Here is a 16158-nt window from a genome sequence, read left to right as displayed (position 1 = left end):
ATCCTTCTCAGTGCTTTATCACATCTAAAACAGCTGAGGAAGTTAAGTATGCCACTTCCTTTCAATTTATGATTTTAAATGCTTCTCATGTTTAGGCTAAGTGGTAAATACAACCTCCCTACCATACATGCACAGTCCAGTTGGTCACCATTAAACTTTGGCTATTGCTTTAATGAAGTTGTGATCAAATTTACCTTTTCACTTGATTATGCAGTTCCTCCAAGTCTCCCATTAGCCTGTTGTTGGCCTCCTCCATGCTTTCCAGAACCAGCTTTAATTTGCTGTTCTCTTCTTGAAGTTTTTGGTTGTTAAATTGCAGGTCTGCTACACAGGTAATCAAATCGGAGGTCTCTCTGGATTCATTAAATAAAAACCCAATCAATCACATTTTCACTTTCTTCTTGGTATGTCTTCAAGCAAGCTAACCAGTGAATGCAAGCTCACCAATGAGTGACACTGACCCTGTGATGCACTTTTTCTGGAAGATTGCAGGCAAATCACTCCATTGCTATGCTGCCAAAAATCTCTAGCTCATATGTCCTGATTATACACAGACTGCACTTATAGCTTTACAGATGCAAGTTATTCCATTAGTCTGAATGGGACCATTGACAAACATGTTTAAGTACTTGCAGATGAAGCTAGTCTCTCCTTTATTAGTTAGTTTTCTTCCAACAACATCACTAGCAACTAGTATTTATTGAAATTCCCCCCCCCCCCTTTAAACTTGTAATTAAAGAGAGTTATGATTCAGGGAACTCAAAAGATTTCAAACAACAACAAAATGTATGCTTGAACTATGACAGGAGATTTGATTGAAAACTAAAAATTCAAAATTATGCTTTGGGGTTCCCCTAGCAATGCAACCCAAATCAGAAGGACAATAGTAAGGAGCTCACAGTAAAAAAAAAAAAGAAGGGACAGAATTTCAGGTACTGATCACATGTTTTGCACTAGTGTCAAAAAACTTGAATTTAAGAACTGAAGTAGATTGATCATACTGTCAATGATGGTAAATCAAGGCAAAATAAACACAGTCAAGTAAGTAGTATAAGAGAAATCCCAAGAGAAGTTACAATAAGACACATGAAAGAGATAACAAGAACCAGAAACAGTTTATTGCTGTAGTCTTGGACATGCAAAAAGAAAAGGAAAGCACTTCTGACAGAATGATTCTGAGCTCAACAGATTGTAAGCCTATGAAAAAAAAAAAAAAAACCTAATGTATTTACTTTGAAAACCATGAGTGAACTTACAAGTCTCCTTTAGACGCATCTCCACCAAAGGCCTCTAAGCTTCCTGATGTAATGTTCAGCTTAACAGAAGCTTTTTTTGCTGAAAGAAATTTTATTCCCAGTTATAGTTTAGAAAGAAGGGGTGCCACTTCCTTTCTAAACTATCTTAGAATAAGACCCTTGGCCCATGTTACTTAAGTATGATATGTATGACATGATAATACAGTAAGCAAGCCACAAAGTTGGTTACACATTGTGTAGAAAGTCTTTGGGATACAAACAAGCCACAGAAATGTTATGTATTATGCATAGTACAACTTTGTGGCTTGTTTGTATCATGCCTTTAACTGAAGGCATAGCAGCCAGTGCCCAGCTGAGTGCTAGGATCAGGCATGGGGTATGCCCAGGGATGGGACATAGCTGTCCCCTACGTAAGATGGGGGATACCACAAGCACAACATCAGGGAGCATCTATCTCCCCGATCTGAGGCTCACTGCACTTTAGACAGCAGGTATACAGCTGGGCTGTATACACATTTAAGGGTTTTGATGCGTGTCAGTACCCTGGGATTAGGGAACCTGTCCCTGGTCTGAGGGTCCCCATGTACCAGGGATGGCAGAAAGCCACATATGCAGCCCAATTGCATATGTGATTTTCAGGTCTTGTGAGGATGTATCCCTGGGATCAAGGAGAGGCTCCTTCATCTTAAAGTCCCAGAGTATGGGGACCTTTAAAAGCTACAAGTACAGCCAAGTTGCACATGTGGTTTTCTGACACCCCTGGCTCTCGGACACCCTGGGATCAAGGAGGCTCTTGCAAGAAGGGTTTAAATTATGGGGGAGCTTGTGGGGGGGCTTAGCCCCCCCATAGGAGACAAGAGCCCCCCTGCAAGATTTGAAAACCATAACCTGGGGGTCTCCGATTTCATTAGGGCATCATGATGGGCAGTCTGATTATTTTTTGCAGACCCCTCTCCTCCTCTGTCTCTCCCAAAGAGAGACAGTGTAATTTGAACCCTGCTCCCCAGTCCTGGCAATCACTCCATTGTGGCTTCATCTGGGCTGCATGCAGTTTTTACACATTGCAGTCCATGGGGACACTGGGACTGGGGACCAGCAGCCTGATCTTGGGAATCCAAGGTGTATAAAAATCAGGTACAGGGTTTAATGTCCCCAGTGGGACAAGTCCTTCAGCTCCCCCTGCTGGAAGCCTCTGATCTGCTGTATCCAGCAGCCCAGCCAGAGCTGCCAAGCATGGAGTTTTGGCAATCTGCTGATTATCCATATAGTGGGGGTCATGCCAGGGCCAAAATTTCAGACCCTGGTTCAGTCCCCAACCTCAGCTGACAACTGGGCTGCTTGTTGGGCGGCTGCTTGGTGGGCACCCAGCTTCCAGCTTTCTGGAGCAAGGTGAGCCTGGGATCATAATCTCAGGCACCCCCTACACTGGCAAATAGGATATGCAATTTCCCAATCGCACCCTGTCATGCATGTCTGGCACAGCAGGAGGCATGACTGTTGGTACTGCAGATCAGACCCCATCACATCTTTAAATGAGTACTTTAGCCATCCAAGAATAAAAAATTGTATATTCTGTACCTGCTGGAATGATTTCATGTAACTTCAACTCAGAGTCTTCCATACTTAAAGTTATTTCCTTGGTGGCATCACCTTCCCTGAAACAAAACAAGCACTTCAATTACTCAAAATCTATTTACACCTGCCCTGCCTACTTACATAGCTTAGGTTTAAACACATTTCTTCTTGTGGACTCATTGACTAATTTGTGACTACAGTATGGCTTTATGATTCTCTGGCATGCAGTTGCCATGATTTTCATTGTCTTGTCTCTATAGGTACTTCATGGTATTAGAGGATAAGACAGACTTACCATTTTCTTCTGCAGTCTTCAATCCACTCTTTCATGGTTGCATGAAATGTTTCAAAGTCCATTGAAATATCCCTTTTATCAGGATCAAGCATATTGCATAACTCTTCAAGACCACTGTCTTCTGACCCCCGGCTAGTTGTATGCCTCATATAATCAACTATTGTGGAAACTGTTACTTTTCCTAGAGGATGTAGACAGATCATGTACCATATTTAAAAAAGGCAAGATAGACTTATCACCTAGGCAAAGCTAATAAGGCAACTACCAATACATTCCCAAGAGGCATGCTATTCTAGGGATACTACAGCACAGATGTCATCTTGAGAAGCAATAGACCAGATACAGACAATAGACATCCCAGCATGACATGGAGAAGTAGACACTAGGCCTGTGCCAAAGCAGCTAGTATTTGCTTTGTATTTGGCAGACAGCGATTTGAGTTGCCAATTCGAATCTATTCGGCCAAATCTCCAAATCACAGGCCCCATCCCCTACCCACTCTCCCAGCTCCATCGATGGCTGCCCTGCCCAGCCCCAGTTCTTTTGTTTGTTTGTTTTTTAAAGCCCCACACTCACCAGCTCCCCGCTGCACCCCACTGCCCTGCACTGCATGGGGGGAGGGTTCTGCCATGAGCCTCCAGAAGCCCTACTGACCACTGCAGAAACCGGTGAGTGTGGGGCTTTAAAAAAAAGCAAAGGGAGGCTGGGGCCAGGCAGGGCAGCCATTGATGGGGCTGGGAGAGCAGGCAGGGGATGGGTCTTGGTGGGGGCCCCCTCCTCCAGCTCTAACCCCCTCTGCCCCCTACTTACCATCGCAGTCTGGGGCCAGCTCCCTGTGGCGGGGAATGGGGACTGTCCAAATCTCCAAAAATTGATTCAGACTTTTTTATTGGTCTCCCAATTTGATTCAGATTTGGAGATTTGGCCACCAAATTGGGCTGAATCTCCTTCAAATTGAATTGACACCCACAGCTTCACACAGTCCTAGTGGACACCATGCAAAAATTTTGGCTTAAGACCCAGGGATACTCCTGGGGTGGATCCCTGGCCCCAATTAAATCAAACAATCTCATCTTATCCGTTTCATTTTTATGATTTCACACCAACATGACATGTCTCTGCCTCTTTTAACATGGAAATCCACCTTCCTGCCCCCACCCTCCCCTACACACACCCCTTAGATGAAACTTAGAAACCTGATGTTAAGCAATTATAACTGAAGTGGGGAGAAGATAGTTATTAAGCATCTTCCATAAAAAAAATTGTCTTAAATTTTCCAAGAAAAAGTCAAAATTAAGCTTCTTTCAAAAAGATGAATGGAAAAACCCCATCCACTAGAAAGACATTGGCATTTTTCTCCCTTTTTCTGAAAAAAAATTTCAGGAAAGATGTTTCCCAACAAACCTGTTTATCAAAATAATTTTTGTTAGGTAAAAATAATAAAATCAGCTTCAAGTAGATAACCAATATCCAACTCTACAAAACCAGGACTTTAAAAAAAAATCATGTTCCTTCCCTTCTCTTCCTTCCTTCTCTTCCTTTCAGAGAATCACACTCTGTTTCACAAATATTTAGTCATGGGCATGTAAGTGCCCTAGTCTTTTAGATGAGGAACAGAAGCACAAAGCAGATTGGGGACTGTCAGTTTCCCACACGACTTTATCCCTGGTTCAGCTACAAGCATCTAATCCCCAAGATTTCAGGTTACAACTTAGATAACAACTTTCTGCATCTTTTGCTGTGCATGTATGCACCTTTTGCATTTTATTATGGCTGCTAATTTTGACATTTTACTGAGCAGGAAAGACCATGAAGCCAGTAGTAGCATACCTTTACGTTCTGTGTCACAGGCATAGAAGATAGTAGTCAACAAGTCTTCTTCACAGATCAAGCTCACGTTATAGGTATCATCAGCTTTATTTTCTAGTGATGATCTCCATCCTATGGAGGAGAGACTTAGAGTCTGCCCACATTTTTATTTCATTTCTTTTTAAAAGTTACTGTGATCAACATTCAGGAACTTCCCTTCCCCCCTCTATAATAAGCTTATGCTGTTTGGAAAATTAGGGTTGGAAGGGACCTTGGGAGGTCAACTAGTTCAACCCCCTACTCAAAGCAGGACCAGCCCCAACTAGGCCATCCCAGCCAAAGCTTTGTCTAGCCAGGGTTTGAAAGCCTCCAAGGCTGGCACTTCCACCACCTCCCTGGGTAACCTGCTCCAGTGTCTTCCTACCCTCCTAGTGAGAAAATTCTTCCCAATATCCAACCTAAACTTCCCTTGCTGCAACTTGAGACCATTGCTCCTTGTTCTGTCATCTGCCACCACTGATAACAGTACTCCAGATGCGGCCTCACCAGTGCTGAATAGAAGGGAATAATCACTTTCCTTGATTTGTTGGCAACACTACCATCAATACAGCCCAGTATGCTGTTAGCCTTCTTGGCAACAGGGGCACACTACTGGCTCATATTCAGCTTATTGTCCGCTGTAACCCCCAGGTCCTTTCCTGCTGAGTTGCTGCCCAGCTAGTCAGCATCCAGCCTGTACTGGTGCATGGGATTGTTCTGTCCCAAGTGCAGGACTGTACTTGTCCTTATTGAACCTCATGAGATTCCTTTTGGCCCAATCCTCCAATTTATTTAAAGTCACTCTGAATCCTACCCCTACCAGCATATCTACTACTTCCCCACTCTTGTTTAGTATGTTCAGAGATTTTTTTAGTTTAAAACTAAGGCTTTGACCTTGTAACTTACAACTTGCACATAAGTCTACTGAAATCAGGGTCTTTCCATGTATTGCAACTCGCAAGTCTGGAAACGAATACAGTTGAGGTGGAAAGTAGTACATTTAAGCAAGTTGTATGGATGAAAGGACTCCACACTCTCCTTTTATGAAGGGAGGAAAGGGTTGCAGAATAGAGTTGAACCAAAATTATCAGATATTTGCCCATTGGAGAATGTGGGGGAAAAAGTTATTGGAGCCAAAGCAATATTGTTTAGGTTTTTTGTTGTTTTTTTTTTAAATTAGAAGTTTCATTAATAAAATGAAGTGTTACATAAAGAGGAAAAAAAAAGCAGCATTGTTCTGAAAAACATTATTTTTTGACCAAAACAGTTTGAGACAATACCAGTTTTTGGTGAAAGTTTGCCTTGGTTCAGATGAACCTACAGCAAGGTAAATGCTTCTGCAAGGTTATGTGTAAAAAATGTGTCAACTAAATAGTAGGAAATCTAGATAGTTTGTTGCAGGTATTTTTGTTTTTACCTCTTTCATCCAAGGAAAATTTCTTTGAAAAAGGAGACAGGAATACAGAATCTCTTGTCTTTTGATCAGTTGTTAAGAAATGGAAGTTAGGACTTGACGTCAGGTAATTAATTTCATGAGTTAGGTCTTTACATTTGGAGTTGGAGGCCGCAGATGACCGACTGCCAGGATTATCCCCTTTAGCTGGGAGAACAAGTGGAGAACAGCTCTCACTATGGCAGATTTGTCTCTGTGGCTTGCCGTTGCACTCTTTACTTTTAACGAGGGAATAAGCTGCTTTCCCATGATAGTAGTCAGAGACATCTCTAAGACTAGGGGATATGGCCTGTAAGTATGGAGAGAAAATATTATTCTTATTAGGACTTCTGGAACATGGTGTACCATCATAACTTTTAAAAGTCCTTTTTTTCAATAGCTCTTCTAGATTTTTCCTGGCATTATTCTGTGGGCTATCAAAGTTCCTGGACTGAAATTTGGGGATCTGTAGAGCAGGATTTGAGAATTGGTCCATCATCTGGATAGTCTTGATCTTTCGGCAAATACTGTCCACTGGATTATGACGTTTTGTCTGTGCCATTTTCAGAAGGTGTTGGTGAATGAATATCCCTCTTGAACAGTCACTGAAAGAAAAGGGCCAAGACAGATTAAATACTGATTTAAGCACATAGTTTGCAGCAGCCTAAGAGGTAGTATACAAAACTTGTTATGGTAGCACTCCAAAAATTCTTGCATAACATCAGCATGGTTCTGCAAGTCTGCAGCTGCCATGTTTAATTATTAATTTTAAATAGAGTTGATTTAAAAAACAAAACAAACAAACACACAAAAAAACCCCCGCACCACTTCTGAAAATTTACTACTTTAAGTTAAAATTAAAGCTTGATTATAGTTGATTAATGAAAGCCTTTTAGTTGATTAAAAGAAAATATCTAAGCATGTCTCCCTTGTTTAATTATTGGAGGATCATCTTAAATTCATCCCCATCACCAATGCAGTGGGAAAAGCAGTGGTAGGGGCCCTTGGTAGGCAGTAGGGAAGGTTGGGCGGGGGGGGACGTGGGGGGCAGGTAGTATGAAGGCAGTAGAAAGAGACAATTTACACCCTGCCACCTGCCCCCCCCTCCCCCCCAAACCTACTCCCTCTGGTGCCTGCCCCACTCCCACTGTCTCCCCAGCCTGTGCCCCCACTGCCCTTCCTCCCACAGCTTGCTCCTCCCATCACAGACTATTGCTCTGGCAGGCTCCACTCCTGTTCCAGCTTGCGGCGCAGAGTGGCCCAGCTTGCTTCCTGTGCTGCTGCTGCTACAGGGCCAAGGGGAAGGGGAAGGGAGAAGGGTACTTGCAATGGGGGCACAGAATTGTCATGGGGGGGCAAGATGGAGGAAGGACAGGACATACTAGGGGAAAGACTGCAGCTGCAGCCTGGGGTCAGGGTCACAGCTCATATTTGACCCACTCTCTCATATTTGATTCCAAGACAAGGGGCTTCCCCCTCCTGCCATGTTAAATGTTTTCAGATGTCATCTTCAGAAAATAACCTTTTCCCACTTAAAGAAATGATTAGCTCTGATTTTCTTGTCATTCCTAGTCTAATCAAGCCAAAGGGGCTTGGCCTTAGCAGATGGTAAGAGAAACTCCAATTTAGGCATCAGATTGGACTTCCTTACTTTAAGTACTATAGCTTTTTTCCCCCCATTTGCTGAAACTAAGCTGTCCTAATCCCTCAGACTGCTGTTTGTAAGGGAAAAATGTCTGCATTGCTATCCATGATCTAGCCCTTTTCCTGCTTCCACATGCACTCTTAAAAAGAGACCCCCATCAAGTGCACATGTAGAAATACTAGCATGGACAAAACATCAGCCACCAGTAGCATCTGGCTGCTTGGTTCAGATCTGAACTGAGCATGTTAGACAATGTATGCCAGTAGCTTCCAATGTGTTGTTAACTGGAACTATAATGCTTCCGGCAACTTTAAAATAAAGCTTATAATATCCCCTAAGGCTTCTATAGTATTGAAACTCCAGAACACGAGGGTATACCCATGTAGCACACAGCACTGTGTGGGGCTGAATACTGGCCCCCACCCCACCCACGGGCACACTGTAAAGCATAACATTTTCAGAAATTCCCCAAGAACTGTTTACAAAGGTATTTTGGTATTTCATATTACAAATAGATGCTTTGAAAATTCCTCTAGCACCTTGAACTCCCATATAAAAAAAACACAAAACTCACCCTTGTTGGTAGGGATGCACTGATACAGATTTTGGGGGCTGATACCAATAGCCGAGCTTTAAGGAGGCACATTGACCAATACGGATCTGATTTCTGATACGCAGCCTAGCAGCTTGAAGAACTGTGTCCAACTGGGAAGTCTGTTGTGGTGGAAGGGGAAGAGAAGGAGTGTGTGAGGGGGCCGGTAGATCAAGGGCCCTGTGATGAGGGAGGGAGTGGGGCTGGGGCAGGTGCTGCCCAGCTGGGGTGAGGTGGGCATGGGACGAAGCTGCAACTTATCCAGGGGGCATGGGGGGGGGGGGAGGAAGAAAGAGGGTCTGCTCCCACCTCTGCAAAATCAACCCAGGAGGGCATGGGGGGTGGGGGAGGCATGTGCTCCCAGATCTGCACAGAGCAGGGCAGGCTGCAGCTGTGGGCTGGGGCTGCACCAGGCTCCTCCCAGCAGGGGCTGGGCCAGGCTGTGCTTGGGGAAGCAGCAGTGGTGCTGGGAAGGGGCTACAGCCACCCCAACATTTGGCATAGCCCACCCAACTCCCCAACCTCTGGGAAGATCTTGGTACAGTCCCAGCCCCAGCTTGCAGCAGCAGCCCACCCTGCCCATGCCCTGCACAGATCCAGGGGCACACACCCCCACTCATACCTTCCCAGGGTGTGTGCAACTTCCCCATGCTCTCTGGACAAGCCATGGCTCTGTCCTGTGACCACTCTGCTCCGACTGGGCAGTGCCTGCCCTAGCCCCACTCCCTCCCTCACCCTGGGGACCTTGATCTACCCCACCATGCCCTTTCCACCACAGACTTACCAGCTTGCATGTACCTTGCCAAGCTGCCGGGCTGTGCTCCTTCCTGCCTACCTGTTGCACTGCAGCTGCACGCATGCACAGGCATTTAATCCTTCATATTATTGGCCACATCAGGCTGATTTCTGATACAGTCAGTTTTTTTTATCTAGGTGCAGATCCAATATCAGACTAGTGTATCAGTGCACTTCTACTTGTTGGTTATGTTAGAGACATAAATGTATTTTTGCGTAGGCAGTAATGAGACTAAGTTGGGCAACTTTTTCTCTAGCTATTAAAATAATCCCACAAACACAACCCAACCCAAATTCATATTAACAGCATTTCTTCCACAAGACTAGCAATAGCAAGCTTTCTTATCCAAAGTAAGATTTTAACTTAAAAAAAATGCAAATCCTTACTTTAAGATAGAGTTGGACATGTTCACAAAACTTATGGCACACAATTGTCTGCACTGACAGATGACTGAGATCTCTTCTATACCTATGCTAAACACTGTAATGCATCTACAAAAGTTTGGAGTTTACTAAATTAAAATCTTGCTATTAAGAAACTACCTAGTAAGTAAGTGGGGGGGGGGGGGGAGGGGGAGGGAAATGAAGGGAATGAGGATAAAAAGGTCACCAAAATATAGTCACTCTATTTTTGGAAAATAAAATAGCTCTACATAAATGATCTGAGCATAGTTTGAACTATCACTGTAAACAGCTTCAGATTATATCTGCCAAAACAATCCTTTAACATTAAGAGCAACCCCACATTTCAAGCACCTAATGCTTCAGAACACAGGGATAGGACAGGGTTGGGACATCAGACTGGTAAGACTTCAAAGAGTCGTTTTCTAGAATTATAGTTAACCTATTATATCAGAGTTCACATATTCCCATTAACAGAACATTTTAAAAGAAAAAGGCCACTTTGAAGACAAGGAACACAAAATCAGCATTAGATACTGTATTAAAAACTATTTATTTGATAAGTCAGAACTATAAACATTCCTCTCATTAAAGTGAGACTTTAGATTCTAGAAATAAATGTCTACCTCTTTATCAGACACACTTATCCAGTGTTGCAGAGTACTGAGAATTGCAGATTTTTTTCCCTCCCTAAAATATAAACTTTAATCCATTATGGTTATATTTAAAAATCACATATCAAGAACACTGTATTTTCAAGCACATATACATCAAACCCAAAACAAAGGGAATAGACACTTCCAACTATGACAAACTCTTTCTAAATCTCCCTTCACAACAGTCCTGAAGAAACTTTTCAAGACCTCATACTTACAGCTGTACGTAACTAAAAAAGACATCCCTCTTTCATCCTTTTAAAACTTACATAAGCCAACAGGATCCATTTTAACTGTTCCCCCTAGAAAGAAAGAAAAATGGAGCTGATTAGGGCTGATTTCTACCTCTAGTTAGATTAGCAGAGAAGTCATTTAGTAGAATATCAGTTTAAAAGACACACCTACACACCTGTTGCTGTCTCCCTGCATTCTCAGTGGTTAACAGGTGTGTAGAGTTACCTACCATGCATTCACCTTCCATTGCCTGGGTCCTTGCTTCATTTCTAATAGTTTCATTCACTGCAACTGGTAGGTGGATCCCTATGACTACCTAACTGCAGCCTGAAATCTTACTTTTAAAGCAGGGATGAAACTGGACTGTAGTTTGCTGTAGTTGGTGATATTCATTTATTTTGCCACTTCTCCCTGCAGTTGTAAAGAACTTGGGCACAGACCTTAATTACAGATCTGCAGAGCCCCAGGCACCTTTCACTCAAGTGACTCTTGTCAACAGTTTGATGAGAGAAACTAAAGTCTGACTGGGAACTGCAGGGACATTACATGAGGGCTTCTGTCATTGTGAGATGATCCCTCCCTAAGGCAAGGGTGGATAGTGTAGGGAGAGCTTGTTGTCAAAAGCTTGCAAAGAAGAATTTTTTCAACGATTTTAGCTGGCCTAATAAAAGACATTGGATTTACCCAAAGAACCTTGTCTGTAGACAGAAGGATTCAGTCTTCAGGAGGGCTAAGCCTGTGCCTCCCATGAGTAATTCATTCACAGTCAAATGACTTTGCAACTGCAATTACCTATGATTAACACAAAGGCATTTCAGAGGCCAGGTGAATAAGCAGCAAGGGGATCATAATAGGTCAGGCTGAGAGGAAATTAGACACAGCAGCCTCCCTTGTGCAGGCTGTTTGAGGAAAATCACCTCCTGAACTGTCAAAGATTATTTTAATTTGAGGGAGACTCACAGGCAGGGGGTGTTCTACCACTAAAATTCAGAACCTTGTCAAAAGTTATGAGAGCAGGGCCATGCTCTGAAGTTAACAATCTACAGTTGTTTCTGCCAAGCTGGGTTTAATTTTTATTGTACACTATATATAAGAAATTGTTTCTCAATATATCTGAGAAATAAAAAAAAAAAAGCAAAAACTGGATGATGTCCAGTTCATTGAAGCTAAATATTCAAAAACCCAGTTCACTGAAGTCAAACTCCAATTTGAGTAGCATATACATCCTTCTAAATGGGTGCTTCTCCGTATAAAGGCAATAATAATTTAGAAACTAATATCCTGAATTCTTAAATTCTGCTCACAGCTGCTGCTGCAGTTTCTATTTTCACTGAGAGTTAAAATAATAACATGAGGAGAGACTTCCACTAATTCTCAGAGAATGCTTCATTGAGCACCTGTTTCAAAATTCCCTGATCGAATCCCAAAATTACAACAGTCTGGGAGATTTTGCAACATATTGGTGGGAGGGCTAAGTTAAAACCTTTCTATACATGTATATCATTATATTTGTCATACCAGTTTCCCTGTTGTCTTTGTTTCCTCTGAATACAAAAAATAAAAAATACTGAACAGTTTAGGTACAACACAACCAGGCTGAAATGTATGTATAATTCTAGTATCCGAAAGCATCATTTAGGGTTAGTTACTTACCAGACTATACAAGACTTATGATCTCTACCTCAAGAACAGAACCAACTTTATCAGCTTCCCATGTTTCAAACAGCAAATTTATAGTCGCCATTCAGAAGGTGTATTAGGGAAAAAAATACTTCATGTAGCAATGTATCTTCAAATCAAATACATTTTTTAAAAGTACACAGTGTTCTTCATTTTCAAGAGAGATCTGCAAATATTAAGGGGCAATTTTTTCAAATGACTCCCTCTAATTTAGGAGCTTAAACCCATTTTCAAAAATGATTTAGGCACTCAGGAGCATAAATCTCATTAAATGTCAATGTGATTTAGGATATTAATTGCCTGTCTTTTGGAATGGAACTTAAGCTCTTAAGTGATTTAGGCAGTTCTGAATATTTTACCCAAAGACTTTATTCTTGTCTATTTAAAAATGTATGCTATAGTAAAAATTGTAGTAGATGCCCATATGCTTTGTGAACCTCTCTGATTTGATATTCTTTGACATAAATGGGCCTCAGATACTTTCTTCTACAAAGCCTTTGAGTAGCTCCTTCAGGTACAGCACTAATGCTTGACTTGCCTAATTACCCCTTTGCTCTTCAGTGTTATTAGGAAGTATGTGCCATTCACACCACTCTTCCTTTAATCTACTGGATGGATTTCTTATCTGACTCTATGGCTCAGACTGCATGAGTATTCAGCCAAGAGGAGACAACCTCATGCATAGCATTTACCATGAGCACTATCTCTGTGGGTTGTTTCTTGGCAAAGACAAAAATCTGTTCTGCCAGGCTGATGGGGGTGGAAGAAAAGGTCAAATAACTCCTTGGCCTTGGGTGTTTCTGTCATTGCACAAACATATCTTCCTATAACACATGTTCTGTAATGTTTTCCTCTATGTAATGCTTTATCATTACCACTGCAGAAAGCCCTCTAGACCAGTGGTTTTCAACCTGTGGTCTAGAGGGTCTGTGAAAGATGACTATGATCAACCAAAAGTATGTGGATACCTGCATTTACAATTCAAAGGGGTCCACACCTCCATTCAATTTTTTTTTAGGGGTCTGCAAATGAAAAAGGTTGAAAACCACTGCTCTAGACTGAGATTCTCCTTCAGAAATGTCTATTGCAAACCTTCATACAGTTGGGTGGTGAGTCATCTTTGTCAACTCACAGCTTTTGCAGGCTAGATTTTTGTAGTCTACCTGACCTAATTTTTCCCTTTAGTAAAAGGAATGGCACTCCTCTCCTTTCTTGTTATTTGAACTCTTCAAACACTTTGCTATTGTTACTGTTCCACAACTCCATTGTACATTTCCCATCCAAAACAAATTAATTTACATCTTTGCAAATCAATCAATCCTGCCATTCTTTTATAGGTCTCCTCTAACCCTCTCATCAGTACCCAGTGTTGTTCTAATAATGATGTATCTAAAAGTGAATGGGATGCTACAGGTGGTCCTCACACTGGAGCACTAAGGAAAGGGACTATTACTTCCATGCTTTTTGTTGTGAAGCCTTTCTATAAGCAATAAAATGTTTGCATACTTGCTTGTCGAAAGCTTGAGCTGCTGCTTCTTGTATACTTCCACAGTTGAAAGTGCAGCACTAATTCTGAACCATATATGAAAAGAGAAAGATCATCTTTGAAAGGATGGAGGATGGGAGACACCTCCAAGGAGGATTATTCTGCACTGGTCTGGTCCTGTAGGGAGCAGACCAGGAAAGCCAAGGCTGCAACTGAACTCCAGCTAGCTTTGAGCATCAAGGACAATAAAAAGTCCTTTTTCAGATATGTGGGGAGCCGGAGGAAAAGCAGGGGCAACGTTGGACCCCTGCTGAACCAGATGGGGCAACTGACAACTGACACCCAGGAAAAAGCCAACCTATTAAATAGGTACTTTGCGTCGGTCTTTCATCAGCCGCATGGGACGCCCGTGCCCGCTACAGAGCCGGGAAGTCCGGGTGAAGGTGATCACCTGCCCTCCATTAATGCTGACTTTGTGAAGGAACATCTTGAGAAGCTGGATACCTTCAAGTCAGCTGGCCCTGACAATCTTCACCCCAGGGTACTCAAGGAGCTGGCGAGCATCATAGCCCAGCCTCTAGCACGGATCTTTGAAAACTCTTGGCGCTCTGGTGTAGTGCCCGAAGACTGGAAGAAGGCCAACGTGGTGCCTATCTTCAAGAAAGGGAGGAAAGTGGATCCGGCTAACTATAGGCCCATCAGCCTGACTTCTATCCCGGGGAAGATCTTAGAAAAGTTTATTAAGGAGGCCATCCTTAATGGACTGGCCGACGCCAACATCTTAAGGGATAGCCAGCACGGGTTTGTTGCGGGTAGGTCTTGCTTGACCAATCTCATTTCCTTCTACGACCAGGTGACCTATCACCTGGACAAGGGAGATGAGATTGATGTCATATATCTTGACTTCAAAAAAGCCTTCGATCTGGTGTCCCCTGATCATCTCTTGGAGAAACTGGCCAATTGTCGCCTTGGGTCCCCCACGATCCACTGGCTGGAAAATTCATAGATTCAAAGATTCATAGATGTTAGGGTCGGAAGGGACCTCAATAGATCATCAAGTCCGACCCCCTGCATAAGCAGGAAAGAGTGCTGGGTCTAAATGACCCCAGCTAGATACTCGTCTAACCTCCTCTTGAAGACCCCCAGGGTAGGGGAGAGCACCACCTCCCTTGGGAGCCCGTTCCAGACCTTGGCCACTCGAACTGTGAAGAAGTTCTTCCTAATGTCCAGTCTAATCTTCCTAATGTCCAGTCTAAATTGGCTCCGGGGTCGGACCCAGAGGATAGTAATTGATGGAAGTCACTCATCGTGGTGTCCTGTGACCAGTGGGGCCCCCCAGGGCTCTGTCCTTGGACCCATACTGTTCAACATCTTCATTAATGATGTGGACACTGGAGTCAGAAGCGGACTGGCCAAGTTTGCCAATGACACCAAACTTTGGGGCAAAGCATCCACACCAGAAGACAGGCGGATGATCCAGGCTGACCTGGACAGGCTCAGCAAGTGGGCAGATGAGAATCTGATGGTGTTTAACACCGATAAATGCAAGGTTCTCCACCTTGGGAAAAAAAACCCGCAGCATCCTTATAGGCTCGGCAGTGCTACGCTGGCTAGCACTATGGAAGAAAGAGACTTGGGGGTCATCACTGACCACAAGATGAACATGAGCCTGCAATGCGATGCTGCGGCTAGTAAAGCGACCAAAACGCTGGCTTGCATCCATAGATGCTTCTCAAGCAAATCCCGGGACGTCATTCTCCCCCTGTACTCGGCCTTAGTGAGGCCGCAGCTGGAGTACTGCGTCCAGTTTTGGGCTCCACAATTCAAAAAGGATGTGGAGAAGCTTGAGAGAGTCCAGAGAAGAGCTACGAGCATGATCAGAGGTCAGGGAAGCAGACCCTACGATGACAGGCTGAGAGCCCTGGGGCTCTTTAGCCTGGAAAAGCGCAGGCTCAGGGGTGATCTGATGGCCACCTACAAGTTTGTCAGGGGTGACCACCAGTATCTGAGGGAACATTTGTTCACCAGAGCGCCCCAAGGGATGATGAGGACGAATGGTCACAAACTACTACAAGATCGTTTCAGGCTGGACATAAGGAAGAATTTCTTTACTGTCCGAGCCCCCAAGGTCTGGAACAGCCTGCCACCGGAGGTGGTTCAAGCGCCTTCATTGAACACCTTCAAGATGAAACTCGATGCTTATCTTGCTGGGATCCTATGACCCCAGCTGACGTCCTGCCCTTTGGGCGGGGGGCTGGACTC

General features: G+C 43.4%; 1 protein-coding gene across 5 annotated transcripts in view; it reads right to left on the bottom strand.

Annotated features, from left to right (window-relative positions):
• Positions 1–11012, bottom strand: part of IRAG2 (inositol 1,4,5-triphosphate receptor associated 2) — a 60432-nt gene extending 49420 nt beyond the window's left edge. The window contains exons 1-9 of one of the 5 annotated variants that reach the window (XM_059726599.1): positions 10960–11012; positions 10766–10798; positions 8626–8765; positions 6392–7011; positions 4957–5067; positions 3127–3307; positions 2835–2911; positions 1257–1335; positions 195–353 (exon numbers count right to left, since the gene is read on the bottom strand). In XM_059726599.1, coding sequence (XP_059582582.1) covers positions 195–353; positions 1257–1335; positions 2835–2911; positions 3127–3307; positions 4957–5067; positions 6392–7011; positions 8626–8765; positions 10766–10798; positions 10960–10977 — 1418 coding nt within the window. In that variant the 5' untranslated portion in view covers positions 10978–11012. Of the gene's footprint in view, positions 1–194; positions 354–1256; positions 1336–2834; positions 2912–3126; positions 3308–4956; positions 5068–6391; positions 7012–8625; positions 8766–9427; positions 9573–10714; positions 10842–10959 lie in introns of those variants that run through there. The other 4 variants (XM_059726598.1, XM_059726600.1, XM_059726602.1 and 1 more) reach the window with 4 other exon arrangements.
• Between the last annotated feature and the right edge of the window lie 5146 nt (positions 11013–16158).

Source organism: Alligator mississippiensis, chromosome 4 (assembly GCF_030867095.1).
Source record: "Alligator mississippiensis isolate rAllMis1 chromosome 4, rAllMis1, whole genome shotgun sequence".
In the NCBI taxonomy this organism is placed as follows: Eukaryota; Metazoa; Chordata; order Crocodylia; family Alligatoridae; genus Alligator; species Alligator mississippiensis.
The sequence above is the reverse complement of the archived record's forward strand: the minus strand, read 5'-3'. Positions and strand labels throughout refer to the sequence as shown.